The sequence below is a fragment of the Rhyacophila brunnea genome, unplaced genomic scaffold, assembly GCF_057557595.1.
Source record: "Rhyacophila brunnea isolate RB1 unplaced genomic scaffold, BYU_Rbru_1.0 scaffold_18, whole genome shotgun sequence".
Taxonomy (NCBI): Eukaryota; Metazoa; Arthropoda; class Insecta; order Trichoptera; family Rhyacophilidae; genus Rhyacophila; species Rhyacophila brunnea.
The window spans coordinates 2920300-2937412 of NW_028232837.1; the positions used below are offsets into that span (position 1 = coordinate 2920300).

Below are 17113 nucleotides of genomic sequence, written 5' to 3' on the forward strand. Positions count from 1 at the left end.
TATATCTTAAATACGTCATCATCTAGATGAGAAGAAGTCTCAACTAATTATTAATATGATGTAAAGTTTTAGCATTAATATTTAATTGAATTTTATGCGGTTACATTCACAGTATCTAAATACCCTCAAATTTGAAAACAATGTATTGGCACCACAATAAATTGAATGTGTGGTGACCTTAGTCTTGGATGACTACTCCCGACAGATTCCCAGGCATCGAAACTGTGGACACCTTACGTCAACGCGTTGGGTTAGCCGTTAGATAATGACTTTTATTAGATTGTCGCGCTTACTTCCTGTCCCAGGTTTTACAAGGAAACTTATTTTCACTAATGACTAATATTTTTTTAATTATTCTAACTCTTTCATAAGGGTCCATGGCTCCTACATCACTCTCGTATAGCTTTGTTTTGGGACAAGAAAGTTTGGCACTAAAAGTTTTTTTATTCAGTTTCGTTCCTAGAGTCACGAATGGTAGCCTTTCACAAAATCTCGGATATCATATATCACATATTACACATGACGGGTAAAGATAGGGTAGTACACATGTAGAAAGGATAATCCTAATGGCAGAACAAGTCATAATTTTTCTAATTTTCTAAATTATTCATTTAAGCACCACGATGCATGGTTTTTTCTTAAGTCCAGTGCGGCTTCGTCTCAGGACAAGGAAGTGTGACACTTCACTCTTTTTATTCAGACACGTTTATAATGTCATGGATGGCGGCCTTTCACAGGTCGCGGTTTTATATACATGACAGTTAAAAAAAGGATTCTCTCAAAACTCAAATCAGGACGTTTTTCTTCCGTCTTGTTGAGCGGAAATCTTTCGATTATTTATGACATTAGTTAATACCTCTTGAAACGCATGCTGGAGTCAAAGCATAGAATTAATGTTGTTTTTCTCTCTCGGGTTATTAAAGTTATACTTCTTTTGGCGCGTTTGGAAAATCAGATCAGAGTGTATTTTTGGCGTGTGACATGTAACACATATTTTTTTTTTCACACGAAAAAAACGCACTCGATTGGATTCGAACCACCGATTGTTATCAGCCGAACGCACTACCTTTACGCCACAGTTTCACACTGAAATCGTGACGATTATACAGTATAATAATATAGTTTAGAATTGTTCCGTTGCCTAGGCAGCGAATTGATTATTGTCGGCCATTTGCAACTCCTTACGTAAACAAACGAATAAACGTCAGTTTGAACGAGTTCAACGAGTGACAGTTGGTACTTTAAAAATAAGAACAACGAGAAACCATTATATAACTTAGTAATATAAGTTAAAATGTATAGAAATAAACCAACGGCGTTCCAATAAGCGGTCGGTTTTTTTGAGTGTGTAATTTAACAAGATAATTAAGAGCTAGTCAAAGAATCTAGTTTATCACAAGTTTTGTTTTTGTTTTGTTACGCCAAAGAAGTATAACTTCTAACGCGCGTACATAAGTAGGTACGATTTTTTTTAATTGGTGTTTTTCAGTTTACATAAATGATGTATACATAACGCGTGGTAATGGCGTAGGTATATAACTAAAATCAAGTCTTGGACAATGATAAAAAAAACTAAAAATATACAGAAAAAATTCGTTACTAACTTATAATATTTCAAAAATTTGTTGCCTTAATAATATAGTTGGCAATACTATTTCCTCGCTCCACGTTCGTATCAAATATAGGGATGAAATTGAAGGGGTTGAAAATGAACTATTTACAACAATGAACCTTCAATCTTGGATTTAATTGCTATCGTTAAAATCGATTATTAAATTTAATGGTTTTTGATTCTGAAACCCGACGCCATATTGTGAATTTACAATTGAGAGAAAACGGCTCATAAATAATTACTTAGAATTGGTTTAAGGACTTTTGCTTAAACAGTTTTGCAAAATAACATTAATTTATTCGAGCTATATTACGCTAAAATACATTTCTCACTAGGTAAGTATCAATCATTATGTAATTAATTTTGTTTACCTGCTACAATTTGATGGAAAGTAATGATTATAGTGTGTATTTAATAGGAAATAATAATATTTGACACAGCTGGTACCACTTTTCAATGTACCGACTTTTAACCAGTTTCCGGTATTTTGTACGAAAAATAAAACCGACTTGCAAATGCCCGAATAAATTATTCATCGATCAGTGTTTTATCCGTTTTCCTGAAGTGGTAATTTGTGCGATTTTTGAAGTGTTTCTAATTTAAAGGATTTAAAATTATCAGCTATCATGATTTAAAGCAATTTAGAATTTATAAAACAACTTTCTAAATAAGACATTATAAAATAACTTTCTAAATAAGACATTATAAAATGAAATATATTAATTGTATTGACTGCAGTAAACATCAATATTTGTACATACATAACTTGAAAATACATATTATTTTACTTTTATTGCAATATTCTGGGACTGTTTACTCAGTCTGAGCAATTTTGTTAGGCTCCACCCATTTTCATCAGTAACTTTTACTATGATAAATCTACATCACATTTTTAGGCATTTGGTGTTTGTTATATTGATACAATAATTAAAAAAAAACAATGCTTAAAAACTCTATGCTTGCACTTCAAAAAGTAATACTAATGATTATTAGGAATTGAGGAACAATAATATCATAATGAGACTCACGATTGAAATTCAATTAAACACTGCCAAACCAAACCATAATAGTTTAGGTATGCTACAAAATATGCGTAAAATAGTGGTCACTTTTTCAGTCATACTTAATTGTTTTTTAATTAAGTTTATGTACATAATATTACAGATGGTGTCAATTAGTTTTTTAGATTCATTAAGCCCTGCTTCACCAAACCATAATCGTTAAAATTAAGTATACTTTGGCAGTGTTATTAAGTATGGCATAATTTTAGATATTTTATAGGATAAACGAATATTTGTTCACTATTTATCTACTATAGTTTGGATTAGGCAAGGCTTAATTGAATTTTTAAAACTAACGAACGTTATCTACGCATTGTATGCTTAGTTCAATGAAAACAAATAGGTTTGACCGAAAAAGTTTTGTGTACGTTATTTATATCGGATCTTAACAGCCTACCTCCACCCTTCCCCACTGGATGTATGTATGTGTATATATACATATAATATAATACCATAACAATATCTTGTATTTAATGATTTTATGATTTAATGGGATTGCAATACCGGTATTTCAAAACCGGTATTCCAGTATTTATCAATAAAATAATACCGAAATACCGGTTTTGAAAATCCAAAATTCCGCAATTTTTGGTATTAAGAAAGCACACTTGTTTACCTTTTTTGAAAATGAATTAAAGGTTATGTGCGGCTGAAATGCAAATATATTAAGTGAAGCCAACAGAGGTGAAAAAATAATAAAACAAATTTCATCAAATATATTTATAAAAGTAATTGTCGCGATGAATTATTATAATAAATTATGTATTTCGAAATAGAAAACATCCGTGACAAAAATGTTCGATTATTGATGATTGTAGAAGCGTTGAATTTAAGAAGCTTTTGCTGCAGCCGAAATTATTTGCAGGCTTTTGTTAATTTAAAATTATTTGTAAAAAATCACTAGCTATACAATTATTATGATCAATTCATATTTTTAAATGTCAACATAATAAATGTAGGTATGTAGGTTTTTGCTATTCGGCCCACGTGCTCGTCGAAGGTCAAAATTGAGTTTTTATTGTATTTTCAAACCATGATCCTGGACACTCCTTACACGTTGTAGATAATCTATTTATATAATTTTGATGCTTTATTATTCTTTATAGTTATTTTAAACATTTGATGACTGCATAAAGTATTTTTGTTACATAAAATAGTATTCTTATAAACCTCTCGCTCTAATGTTTTAGAATATAGTCATATTTCGGTACATAACTGTGCAGTGGTGTTACGATTTTTTACATTTATTAATTTTTAAACGCATTTATAAAACCATTAGTATAATTTATTATGAGATAATTTTTGTAAAATATTCACGATAAAAAATTATATTGATAATCTCTGTGATCCCAAATTTGACAAGAATTAGGCATTTTATTATTCAAAAAATCGGCAAGATTAACACATTTGAAGATGATTCTAAAGATATTTATTATAAGCTATGTCTTTAACCATTCAAGTGTGATAAATATCTTATGAATAATGATTGCTTTATAATAATTATTGACCTAAGAATAAGGTAGTGTTTTTTTGAAATACGCCATTTCTTTTGTCATTCCCCAGTGGTTAAGCTACAACATACGGCCGTAGCCATAAATTGACAAACTATAATTGAAGTAGGGAGTAAAATGATATTAACGCGCGTGTTTGAACATGAGCCTTATAATTCCTCTGCTTCTTTTCAGTTAGCAACCGTTACCTTCTTCTAAAAGGCAGTCTTTGCCACAGCTTTTCAAAGAGTGATATGGTTAGCATGTATTTACTAAACCATACCTAAATAATCAGATGTCATCAACGGCCGATCATTCAAATGATTGATCATTTTATTGCCCAATTTATAACAATATCAACCGCACAGCGCAAAATATTATTTCCCGGTAGAAGTCATTTTGCAAAGCGAGCTGAGTTGGATAAAACTCACCCTTTTCTTTTGTGAGAAGGTCCGCGTCCCGCCGTGAAAAGACTAGTTCCGGTTGCTAACACGGAGCTTTCAGCGCTCAACAACTTCCGGCGTGGCGGGCCCTTTGGCGGGAAATTTAAAAACACCGAGGCATCACTTGAGATTATCCGGTGTTTTAAGAATTTGAATCTACGCTATGTATGATCTTTCCTTTTTGACAATTTCGTCTTAAAACGGACATTTAAAAAAAAACAAAGGTTAATTTATTTTTATGTCTTTTACTTTGTTTTATTGATTTTATTTGATATATTGAAGTTAATGTCTCCATAAAACCACAATCGGTCCGTACCATATCGTGCCTACTGTCGGACAAGATCTTCTTGTCAACGTGTTAAAACTGTGAATTAATAAGCTCCTCCTGTTTTTAACTGCACTTCGATTGCAACGATTTCTGGTAATCGACAAGTTGTCCACGTGTTAAAACTGTGAACCAACAAAACCCTCCTATTTAGTAATCGCACTTAGACTCTAGCGACTTCCGGTTATTGCCTAGATCTTATATTTATCAGAATGCAAGGGAGAGGTAATTTCGCTTACATCGTTGTAGATTTTGGCAAGCACACTTAAACATCGCCAATACAGACAACAGAAACAAACCCTACTTGGATATCAGCACATCGCAATATCATCTGACATAGACGTTGCCACATGCACATATTGATTCTATATAATGTAATGCCAAATCCTACTCATGCGCAATTGTTTAAAATGATATAAAATTTCTTCAAATGTTGCCACGCGATCATACCGCTATAGCAAACGATTGAAAGATCTATACAAAATTATTGATGCCATTACCTTGCATCGAAAATTCAATAAATAAGCTATCAATTAAGTGCCTGAATAATAAAATAAATTGTTTATTAAATTACTAGCAAGTGCGATTACGTTGCAACTAAAATATGGAGTAATCCAGGCATCGATTAGTAACTAGGGCACTTGATTTAAAACATTAACACAATTTGATAAACATTTCATGTAGGAAATGCTAGTTGATCTCGCCGTAATTAAGTAGGATGCCTGTAGCTTAATTAGTAAAGCATTTTGGGGAAAACCCAGTAGTTACAGGTTCAAGTCCCATCGGGCGTCGTATTTTTTTCAAAAACAATGTTTTATAGTACCTAGGCATATATCTGAGATATTTGAAAATAATGTATATTCTACAATAAAGAATGTTACATTTTCAAATATTGTGAATTATTCATTGAATAAAAGAGATTGTGGTACTGTGCGGTTATCAGGAATACAGCGGAAAACACATTTTGAAAATACCTGATATACTGGATTATTTGTTAGTTTGGGTTAGTTTAGGTTAGGTTAGATTAGGTTAAGTTAGGTTAGGTTTGGTTAGGTTAACCTAACAAATAATCCAGTTTATCGGCAATTTTCAAAATGTGTTTTCCGCTGTATTCCTGATAACCGAACAGTACCGAAATTGTTTAATAATATTTGTAATAAAGATATTTTGTTTCAAGCTTCAAGCAATATCGATTTAGTCATCTTAAAATAAGCAAAAAGGACATAAAAATCTCTCGAAGGATTCGCAACAAATACCATTTTATTGGTGAAGTGTGTATGATATTATTTTTGTGGGCTCATTTTATTACTCGGAAATAGATATATAAATAGGTCAAATTAATTAACGTCTTATATTCGAATATTATGTAAAGGTATATTTCATATGATTTCTGAAATGTTTTGAAATTAAGCTACTATCGAAATAATATAAGGTTCCAAGATATTAATTACCCACCTACACTACTTTGCTAGATGAAGTTTATTTTTAACATTTACCAGTAAAATACTTGGAAATAATTAGTTGTTTAAAATATCCGTAATTACCTAATTATTCAAACAATTAATTTGAATTCTGTTGATATGGATTGCTTTTGGTTAAAAAAGAAGTAATGGTTTTTAAATGAATTTTGTTATTAATTCTACAATTATTAAGTTAATTATGTTGACAGCTGTTTCGGGATATTAACCCATCTTCAAAACGGTCAATTATAATTATAAAAGATGAGTTTATAGTCCGAAACATCTGTCAACGTAAATAACTCAATTATAGTAAAATGAACAACTATTTTAAAACCATTACAATGAAGTTATACCAGGTAAACGCCATTTTAATTAGGGAAAATATATTAAGGGGGATGCTTACATCAGCAGAGGCACCTAGCGGAAAATACGAAGCATGTAATTTGGGACATTTTTTTTGAGAATTTACAATTTCAGCTGTATTAATTAATAAATAATAATAATAAGAATATATCTGAAAACATTAAAAAGAAAAATATTTATTTTTAAGTCAAAGATAAACTTACAATTGTAAAAAAAAATTGAATTTGTTACATATTTATATCCACTTTACATTATATTTTATGGTCATATTTATTATGTGACTACCTCCGTTACATGGAAGTACATTGGAATGTGGATATATGTCTTTAATCGCTCTCAGACATATACATGTTCCAATGTACTTTCGTGTAGGCTACTGATGCATTTCTTTAACTTTCATTTAAATAACATCGATTTTTATAAAAACATAAATGTGTATAACTTTAAATCCTTTTTATTTATATCAAATTTTATTTTAGATAGGTATGGTCCAAATATTGAAGCTCGATTTGATATAAATAAAAAGGATTTAGATGATATACTGTTATGAAAGCTGGGAAGACAAAGTTACAAGTATCGAAGTGATGTTGAGTATCACAAATAACAGAGAATGATAAAACAAAAAACACATAATGATGATGCAGCCTTATTTGACTTTTGTATGCTGCAAAAATAGGCATTGCCCATTTAACTATTGTACTATTGTCAATCTCGTACGGTAGCCCAAGGTGACATCACCGGAACGGACGGATTTATCAGCTTATGAGCACCGCATGGGAACGTTAAAGCGCTTCTAACTTTTGATAATGGTTTTATTCTGGGATGCCATACGCTGGAGGCAAAGCCAGCATCTCAAAGACTATTTTGAGCTCAGCACTCCATCCAGTAAGATAACCAACATGATTTCTATCGTGCTGTCATATGAACTCCCAAGTTTCAGAATATGTTATACCTACCAAACTTTGCAAGTTAATAAGGGTTAATAAACAATAACCTTGTAATATGATGCAATACCTACAGACTTATTTTAACTTGATAAACACAAGTTTGGGCCAGTAGACGGCCATAGTACATTGAAGGTACGCCCGGATATCATTCAACCAATTTATATGATATCGCCAAAATATACTATAAAAAGGGCCAACCACCTCACGATCTTGTCTATTGTTTTAAATTCTTTGTAACACCTGTATCTTGTTTGCTGTACTTATATGTACCTGCATTTCCGTTGAATAAACTTTAATGTTTTAACTTTCGTGAAAGTTTTATTGTTTTCGGAACATCTTCTTGTCATATAGTCTAAACATATCCCTGAAGGTATATCACCTGACAATTAATTTCAAGACCATGGTCTTTAAACATAACAGCTGTGCATACTAGTCAGGAGCCGCACATAAATATACTGCCATTCTAAGGAAAAAGGCAGTAACTGACTCTCAAACACTTTCGAGATAAATGACATAATGTATTTTTTCTCAAACTTTAATACTGTGAATTAATAAAAAACGTTGGTAATTTTTATAAGTAGGAAGTTAAAATACCAACAAAGTAATAATAAATAAGCAGTAACTGCAATGAATAGGTGCAATTACTGACTATTTGCTAAAAAAATGTATTATTTTAGAAGATGTCTATTTTTTCACTAAGGATTTTAAAGGTATTTTAGTGATAATACTGATTTTAAGGTGAACAGAATATATAGCTTTCAAAATTACCTCACGGATGGCACTCATAACTTAATTTCACAAATATGGCGAGTTACTGCCTTCTTCCTTGGAAGGGCAGTATATATAGAAAAAGGTACCTAAACTTAGTAATAACGGAAATATTATCTTTCCATTCAAAAAATCACCTCACTGGTTGGAAACAAAATGTATTAATTAACATAAAACGTTTCACAGGACTGTATTTTTTTTCGGGTTTGCGATGTCTAGCTTACTTCCATCGTCCTTGGACGTAACGTTCTTGATGCCCAGCAATGACATATTATACAGATTTGCGAATTATATTTGTATATAATAAATTAACAAATTTTGTGAGTTACTGTCTTCTTCCTTGGAAGAGCATTTTAGTCTTTGGCAAGGAGACAAAAAAAGGAGAACACTATAATACCACATCAGGTTCCTTTCAACACAAGTCACCTAATTCCTGAGTGACATAACAGTGTGATTACGAATATGGCATATTAAGAAGAGAATGTTTAATATACATATAAAAAATACTGATATAAAAGAATCAACAGTTAAAATTTCCAAAGCTTTTAATAACTAATTAATTCTTCTAAAAGAGGCTAATTCGTCAAAAGTTTCTCCATACTTGTCCAACGCTTGAGTTAAAGCCTGTCTTATCTGCAGGATAATTTTTAAGCTCCCCGCACTATGCAGTAAGAAAAAGTTTCAAGATTTTTAACGCCCGTTTGATGTTTTTATTGTAGCGTTTCAACTTGGAAACTGTGATAAAACACCGTTTCTTTCAACGAGCTTTAATTAAAAGTGTGATAAATTCATCGGATGTATATAAAAAAGCTCAGAGAGTTTACCATTAAGTTATTAAAGAATTATTTTAATATTTTATTGCTCGGGAAATTTTCACCGAAAATGGATTTTTAAAGTTTTTATTTTCTTCTACATTGATTATAATTAAATTACCGGTAGTGATGCCTGTTGCATGCAAACAGCTCATGCCGAATAGTACCTTTTGGAAGGAAAAACAGATGGATAATCGAAAAAATGAGCATACTTTTCAGTCAAACTTACAAGACCTCATTTCGAAGAAGCATTTGAAAATTTATTTGGATTAAATTTAATATTTACACCCACGGTGGCCGCGCGGCTTAAGCTTTGGACTATCACGCAGTGGGTCTCAGGTTCGAATCCTGGGTTTGGCAAGTACATAATATATTGTTTTTCAATTTGTGTGTGAGTCAGGGTATGGACCTAATAGGTTGAGCAAGTGGCTGACATCCATTTCTCGTAAAAAAAATCTGTTAATAACAAACCTCTACCCTGTGGAGGTCCATATTATGATCCTATTAGGATCAGACATGGACGAAAAAAAATAATATTGCACTATTTTTAATTTACTTAAAAAATCAAATAATTAGTACATTTTTTCATAAATTCGAGTATGTTTAAGTAATGACTTCTGGTTGCGCTTATTGTATATTTTTTATATTGTAAATTTTTAAACAGATTATTTTTGGGACATAAGTTCGTATTAGATGATAACTCTTAAAGACTTTCGAGAAAATTAAAAATATTTAAAATTCCATATAGAGACACACTATCGTTTCAAGCAAACAGCCAAGATAATGCTAATTTAAAACTGTTTTTCAGGCGTCGGGAAAATACGTTTTTCTAATTAGAGCAACTACTAAAATATACAGGGATTATAAAAAAAGTGTTGAAAATGCAAAGTGAACGCAGAAAGTTGCGCGAGACGCTTGCCAGAGGCGCTATTAGTTTGCTATGTGAAAATATTTATTTTCTGATTACAAAGTTGGTAGTTTAAATTATTTCTGAAACAAAATGACTGGTAGGTACTCATGTAAAATAAATTTATGTTGGGATTAATGAAGGTTTGTTTTTATATATTAACTGTTATTTTTTATACAAACCATATATAACTCGTGTTAATCTGATCTCTATTAATACACCACTTCTACCACTTTAGTTTTATACCTATTAGATAATACAAGATTATCATTGCAGTAAGTATATTATAATCTGTCAATAATATAAGGAAAACTATTATATTAAACAAAATATACATTAATAAATTAGAAGGATCTGGGACATTTTCTTTTTGATAATTAAATAAAGGCATTTAATCTTTGGTTGAGCTTTTTAAGTGGACTGTAATTATTTTGTGGGAAGATGAGGAAGTCGAATCTAGGGGTGGGGGCGATGGCAGATGGCGATAACAGAATGCCAGATACTGACCTTTGTGATGATGTATGATGGCTCCGTGGTCTGGTTTCAACTTTCACTCGCGCGGTATTCTTTTATTGGGTCACCCGGTTGTGACACAGTTTTATAGATTATATGTGAGGGTGTATGAATGATGATGATAGATTCTGAATGCATCTGTATCTATTGAGTCAATCACTTAAGCGACGGAAAGCTATAAGAAGCCCGCTCACGCTTGCTATCGAGATGCAACTGAATGTTCTTTCTAACACCGTCTCCCACGACGCGTAATTGCTTATTGATTGTCTGGTAACAATAACACTGGAGATTAAGAGGTGGGTGAGGAGATAAGGAGTGGAATGGGAATATAAATGGCCCAACCAATCTTTAAAATGAGCGAAGGGATGTAAAATTCCTCATTTAATATACACAATTAAAATCAACCTCATAAAACAGTGGTAATATCTATCAACATAAAATAGAACTTACGATTTCAGATGAGCTCTCGTCACTCGAACTTGTCATAATAATATACTATGCTGTATTAGATATTATAAGGATTAGTCGATATCAAACCTATCAATCAAGCGGTTGAAAATTAATCTATCAATTGAATAGTCCTACAACGCATACTGTGTTTGTCCGAGAATAGCGTAAAACTATTAAATATTAAATACTTAAACACTAAATTAATATTATCTGAATAAATACATCCTCAAAATTGAATACAGTGTACAAATGCATACTATAAACAACCATTAAAAAAGTTTTGTATTTATTTAACAAAAATATGTATCCATATAAAATTAAGCTAAGCTGTTGGATATCATACCAAATTTAAATAGTCCACAGCTACAAATGGTGATCCTGACGAAAAGTGATAAAGATCTACAGATACCTAACTGTAAGAAGGCGGTTCTCGTATTCCAGTGCATAAGGCGCTAGTCTTGCATCCGGTAGCTCCAAGTTCGGTGTCCGGCGAGGTCATAGTCTATTCATGTGATTTCATCAAAGTCCTGGTGTTTGTGATTGTTTCACTTCAATTACTAACTACGCCACTATTTTACTACACTACTTAATTGGGCATCATAGCCTGTTGTGGAGTTTCTTCTGCTTCGATGGCGCTACAGCTCAAGTCGAGGCCTGGCCTCCTCCACCGCCGTCCTCCAGCCGGAACGGTCCTCCGCACGTCTTTTCCAGTTCATAATTTTTAGCAGCTGGTTGGCATCTTTTGTAATGTTGTCACCCCATCGTGTGCGTGGCTTTCCCACTGGACTTTTCCCCATGTGTTTCCTTAGGTATCCGTGACTCAGGCATCCGCCGGACATAGCCTGCCCAGTTTAGCCTCTGGAGTTTTATGAAGGTGGAGGGTTTTGAATCTTGGTATAAGCGGTATAGTTCCGTGTTGTATCTAATTCTCCACTCCCCACCATCATTCATGGGTCCGTATATCCACCTCAGGATATTTCTCTCAAAGCAGTCCACCATTTCAGCTGCTTTCATATTTAGTGTCCATGACTCGCACCCGTATGCAACGACTGTGCATATGACGGTTTTATAGAGCCGGGTCTTAGTGTTTCTCTGGACATGTCTGGATTTGAATATGTGCAGCAATGAGAAGTGCGATTTATTTGCAGCAGTTATTCGTGCTTACATTTCTTCCAGTACCTCGTTCTCTTTTGTAATATTGGAACCCAGGTATGTGAACCGGTTGACAACCTCAAATTTATGTTTTCCAAAACTGGAACTTTGGCCCAACCTACTCTGATTTTGTCGGCTTTAGTCGGTTGTGGAGTTTAAAAGATTAAAATATTTTTTACATATTATGTAATATATATAATTATAATCTATATATTTATTAGAAAATTTCTGCATGGATAGATTTGACGTATGTGATCGCTCTGATTCCGATGGATTAACTATTAATAATAATTGTAGTTAAATTCAGTGCATTTTTATTTTTTGTGATATTGATATTCATGTGATATGTAGCTTTGATCCTAGTTTTCCTTAAATCAATAATATCAAGCCACTTACTGAATCATATTGTATTTCTTGAATTGCAGGCCAGATTGCTGTTCAGCCAGAGATCCAGCCAGAGTTTCTTGCACCATTGGAGAACCTGACTATCACTCAAGGAAGAGATGTACACTTCACTTGTGTCGTTAATCACCTCTCAGAATACAAGGTAAAATAATATATATGTATACTATAATATATACCAGTGGTGAGGGTTAAAAGTAGACTGTTTAGTTTCGATATAGGTATATAGTGCACACTCAACTTTGTCAGTTATTTGTACCTATTTGTTTTCATTGAATTAAGAATACATTTTTGCAGATGGTGCTGGTTTGTTTTTAAAATTCAATGAAACCCTGCCTAAATAAAACTCATCGAATAAAATAGTGCATACTTTTTCAATCATACTTATTTGTTTTTGTTGAATTAAGAATACATATTACAGATGGTGTTGATAAGCGCCCTGCCGAATCAAACCATAATTGAAAATAAATATTAAAATCTATAAAATATCTGAAATTATGTATGGTTTAATGGCATAATTTTAGATATTTTCTAGATAAATGTTTTTGACTATTTCTACTCTGGCTTGATTATGCAGGGTTTAATTCAATTTAAAAAAATAATACACGCTATCTAAACATTGTAGTCTTTCTTTAATGAAAACAAATACGTTAGACTGACAAAGTTTAGTATGCACTATTTATGTCGGATATTAACAGCCTACCTCCACCTTTCGCCAGTGCTTTATACATATGGACATAATATATCATCACCTCAATACTACAACTAGATAACTTGATTTTCACTGTTTTGAGATAGCTATTGAATATGATTCTACATTTCCTTTTCTATAAAATGGTAAAACTATGTAAGTCGTTAATGGAAACTATATTCATTTTGTGATTGAAAATATTAGATAAATTTAAATCCATAAATGCATAAAATAAATAAAAATAATATATCTACAATATTTTAAACAAAAACAATATTTTTTACAAAAGTTTAAATTTAATTTTCCCGACAATGACAAAATCCGAGTTATCTAGTTGTAGTATTAATTGAGGTGACGATATATAATCGACATATATTAAATTTATTAAAATGACCGTTATACTTCTTATTTCATTACACGAAGCATACTTAAGCTTCGAATGCATAGTCAAGTGTTAGATAACGTATGATTAATGATAATAAATGTGTCATACCTATCCGTGGCCCAATGATTTCTACCTCAATAACGTGAAACTACCATAAAAATTCCTCAAATGTTTGCAAGAGTTAATAGTTAGCCCTTTAAATATTATGCTTCTTATATTTTTCATTTAATAATAAGTCAAGCTCTGCGCAGAGGTATCGAGTTACGAATCCTGTTTTTTATGCTGCTAAATAACCATAGAAACCATGTAAACAAACCAATTCCCTTCACCCAAATCCTATAATGAAGGATTTCCGAAAATCCGTATGCAAGATTCAACTAAAATACTGTATCCACCGGTGATTATATGAAACCTACCTTCCAGAAAAATAGATATAAAATATTAAATTTATATCGTCGTAAAAATTCTATCGTCAGAATAATTAATTAATATTAAAAAAATATGAAAGCCATCGATCGTCAGAATTTTGAATAAGTAAAAAATAAGTGTCAAGCGAAATATCGATTCAATTGAGATGATTTTGGCGTAATTTTTGTATGAAGTGCATGTCACGTGACATTGGGGTAGTCTGGCTTTTTTCATACGAATCTATAAGCTTAAAAGGCGAAGACTAAAATCTCCGCACATATTTAGTGTCGATGACTGCTGCTTTATTCAAATAATAATTAATAATAAGATAATTTAAAAAAAAAAAATTCTATAGCTTTAATCACGTCATATAAAGATAGAATATTTTTAAAAATAAACTATAATTTTATCTCGTGATTATTATTTATCAGTTAATTCAGTCATAGACTAACATAATTATATTATTTTTTTGTTTTGTTGTTTGTCATTTTGAGCTGTTTATACCGCTATATTTACCGATGATATATTTTTGGACGTATATTACGAAAATACATAATTTATATTCATCGCTCAAAATTGTATATCGTCAGTGAGCTATTGAAATTTCATCGATTTAGTGTAGCGTTGACATTAGTGTGTACCTACCTATTCATCAGTAGTAATATCGTATTATCGTAGTATTTCCCGTAAGTATACCTGACAAGTGTGCTCTTTTTCTCTGATCTCCACAGTCTACCTCTTTCCAAAATGCTAGTTATAATAAAAATTTGGTATTTTGTAAATCGTTTTAAATAAAGCTGATTTAAACTTTTAGTCGTAAAGCTCGCAAAGCTCTCTGAAACATTAACTACCCAAAAACCATACGTAGCAAAGGAAATAAATCGAAGTGCAACCATGCTTCGTTTTTATTGAAACAGTTTGTTTCACCTTTACTAATGGAAGCAAGATTTACGTTACACATGTATCCACAACTCATACGTACAGGTTATACGTATTATGGTATCCAGTAAGTAAAATATTGAGCCAATACGCTATAAATCAGCCTGCAATCAGAGCGCGACCGAAGGTACATCCCCACGTGTATAGAATATTTTCAACTTACGCAAAATACTTGTAGGTACCCACCGTTTAAACTAGTAATTTATACAGGGTTATGTAAATTAATCCCCGGAATGGGTAGGCAAGCGTCAATTTAAGTTTATTTTAATATAGAATAATGATAGTGCATCTAGCTTATAAATAGATACTTGTATTTTGTACAAAATCAACACAAATATATTAGATGATGTCATTAAGGGGGGACATGCTCAGCGTAGGTCAAAATGTAGCTTTTATTGTTTATCACACTTGAATGGTCAAAGACATAGCTTATAATCAGTATCTTTAGAATTATCTTAAAATGTGTTAATATTGCCCATTTTTTGAATAATAAAATACCTAATTCTTGTCAAATTTGGGATCACACAGATTATCAATATAATTTTTTATCGTAAATATTTCACTATAATAATGTCAACATAAATTATACTGATGGTTTTATAAATGCATTTAAGAATTAATAAATGTAAAAAATCTTAACACCACTGCACATTTATGTACTGAAATATGACTTTATTCTAAAACATTAGAGCGAGAGGTTTAAAAGAATATTATTTTATGTAATAAAAATACTTTATGCAGTCATCAAATGTTTAAAATAAATATAAAGGATAATAAGGCTTCAAAATTATATAAATAGATTATCTACAACGATTAAAGAATGTCCAGGATCATGCTTTGAAAATACAATAAAAGCTCCATTTTGACCTACGCTGAGCATGTCCGCCCTTAACATTTTTAATATTAATCATAGGTACTTGATGGAATGGGATAGAATGGAATTTGGGCTTATTTTTGCATTTTTTATATTTAAAAAAAGTAGCATGTACCTATTCGTCATAATAATATAACTTTTTAAAGACTTATATTGATATATCTCATTAGTTAACTCCATTAAATTCCCAATACGATGTCATGACAATTTTACACCTCTTGAATGTAGTTTTCATTGATTATTATTATAATGATCTATTATTAGGGTTTTGACGATGTATATGCCTATTGATTTTATTATTAGTGATAACACTTCAAATATTCATAATTTGTTTGTTATATTTTTATTGTGATCCTTGACTAAATAGGTAGGCGATAAAGTTTTTACCTACTTCATTGTATTATTTATGTATTATATAAGTTAGAATTAATTGTATTCGTTGTCAGTGTGTATTTACTTTTTGGTGAGTGCACATAGTGCCTGAAACGACTCAAATGGAATAGTACAAAACTTAAATCCATTAGAATTAATCTTTGAACAAACCATGACTTTTGAGATAAACGTGTTTTTATATTATTTAATTTAATAGAATAAAGTAATCCTCAATATTTTTATACAGTTTATTAAGAATAATTTAAAACAAAATTGAATAAATGATTAGATATAGATTTTTTTTTCGATTTTATGACACATTAAAAATAATATATTGTGACTTTTTTATACTGAATTTAGTACACCAAATGACATCATTAAATTAAGAGTTTTTTCCACAGTATCTAGTATAAACTAATTCTTAACTAAGTATAATTTATTAAAACCCAGTAACTGTTCCGCCAGGCATGAGCATTTAAAAATATAATAAATATAATATAATTCTTTCTATATTTTAAATTTGGATTGCCGTTAATTTGACCTCGCGTTAGAACCATAACTTTGCTAATGATATTAGTATTGACATTTTAATTAGAGGTGCGACGGTTATTATCCATATAATGTAGAAAAATGCAGAATATAACAACTAATAACCCGATAGCTCAATTATGGAGGCCATTTTGATTGGAGGATTACAGTCAACTGCAAATTGGATTTTGTTATTTCTCTAAAACGTCAT

At 31.3% G+C, this 17113-nt stretch overlaps 1 protein-coding gene across 1 annotated transcript in view; it reads left to right on the top strand.

Moving 5' to 3' along the window:
- Positions 1 to 17113, top strand: part of LOC147073115 (lachesin-like) — a 152458-nt gene that overhangs the window by 39057 nt on the left and 96288 nt on the right. Inside the window, exon 4 of the mRNA XM_085945277.1 lies at positions 12729 to 12850. Within this exon, the coding sequence (XP_085801403.1) occupies positions 12729 to 12850 (122 nt within the window). The remainder of the gene's footprint in view (positions 1 to 12728; positions 12851 to 17113) is intronic.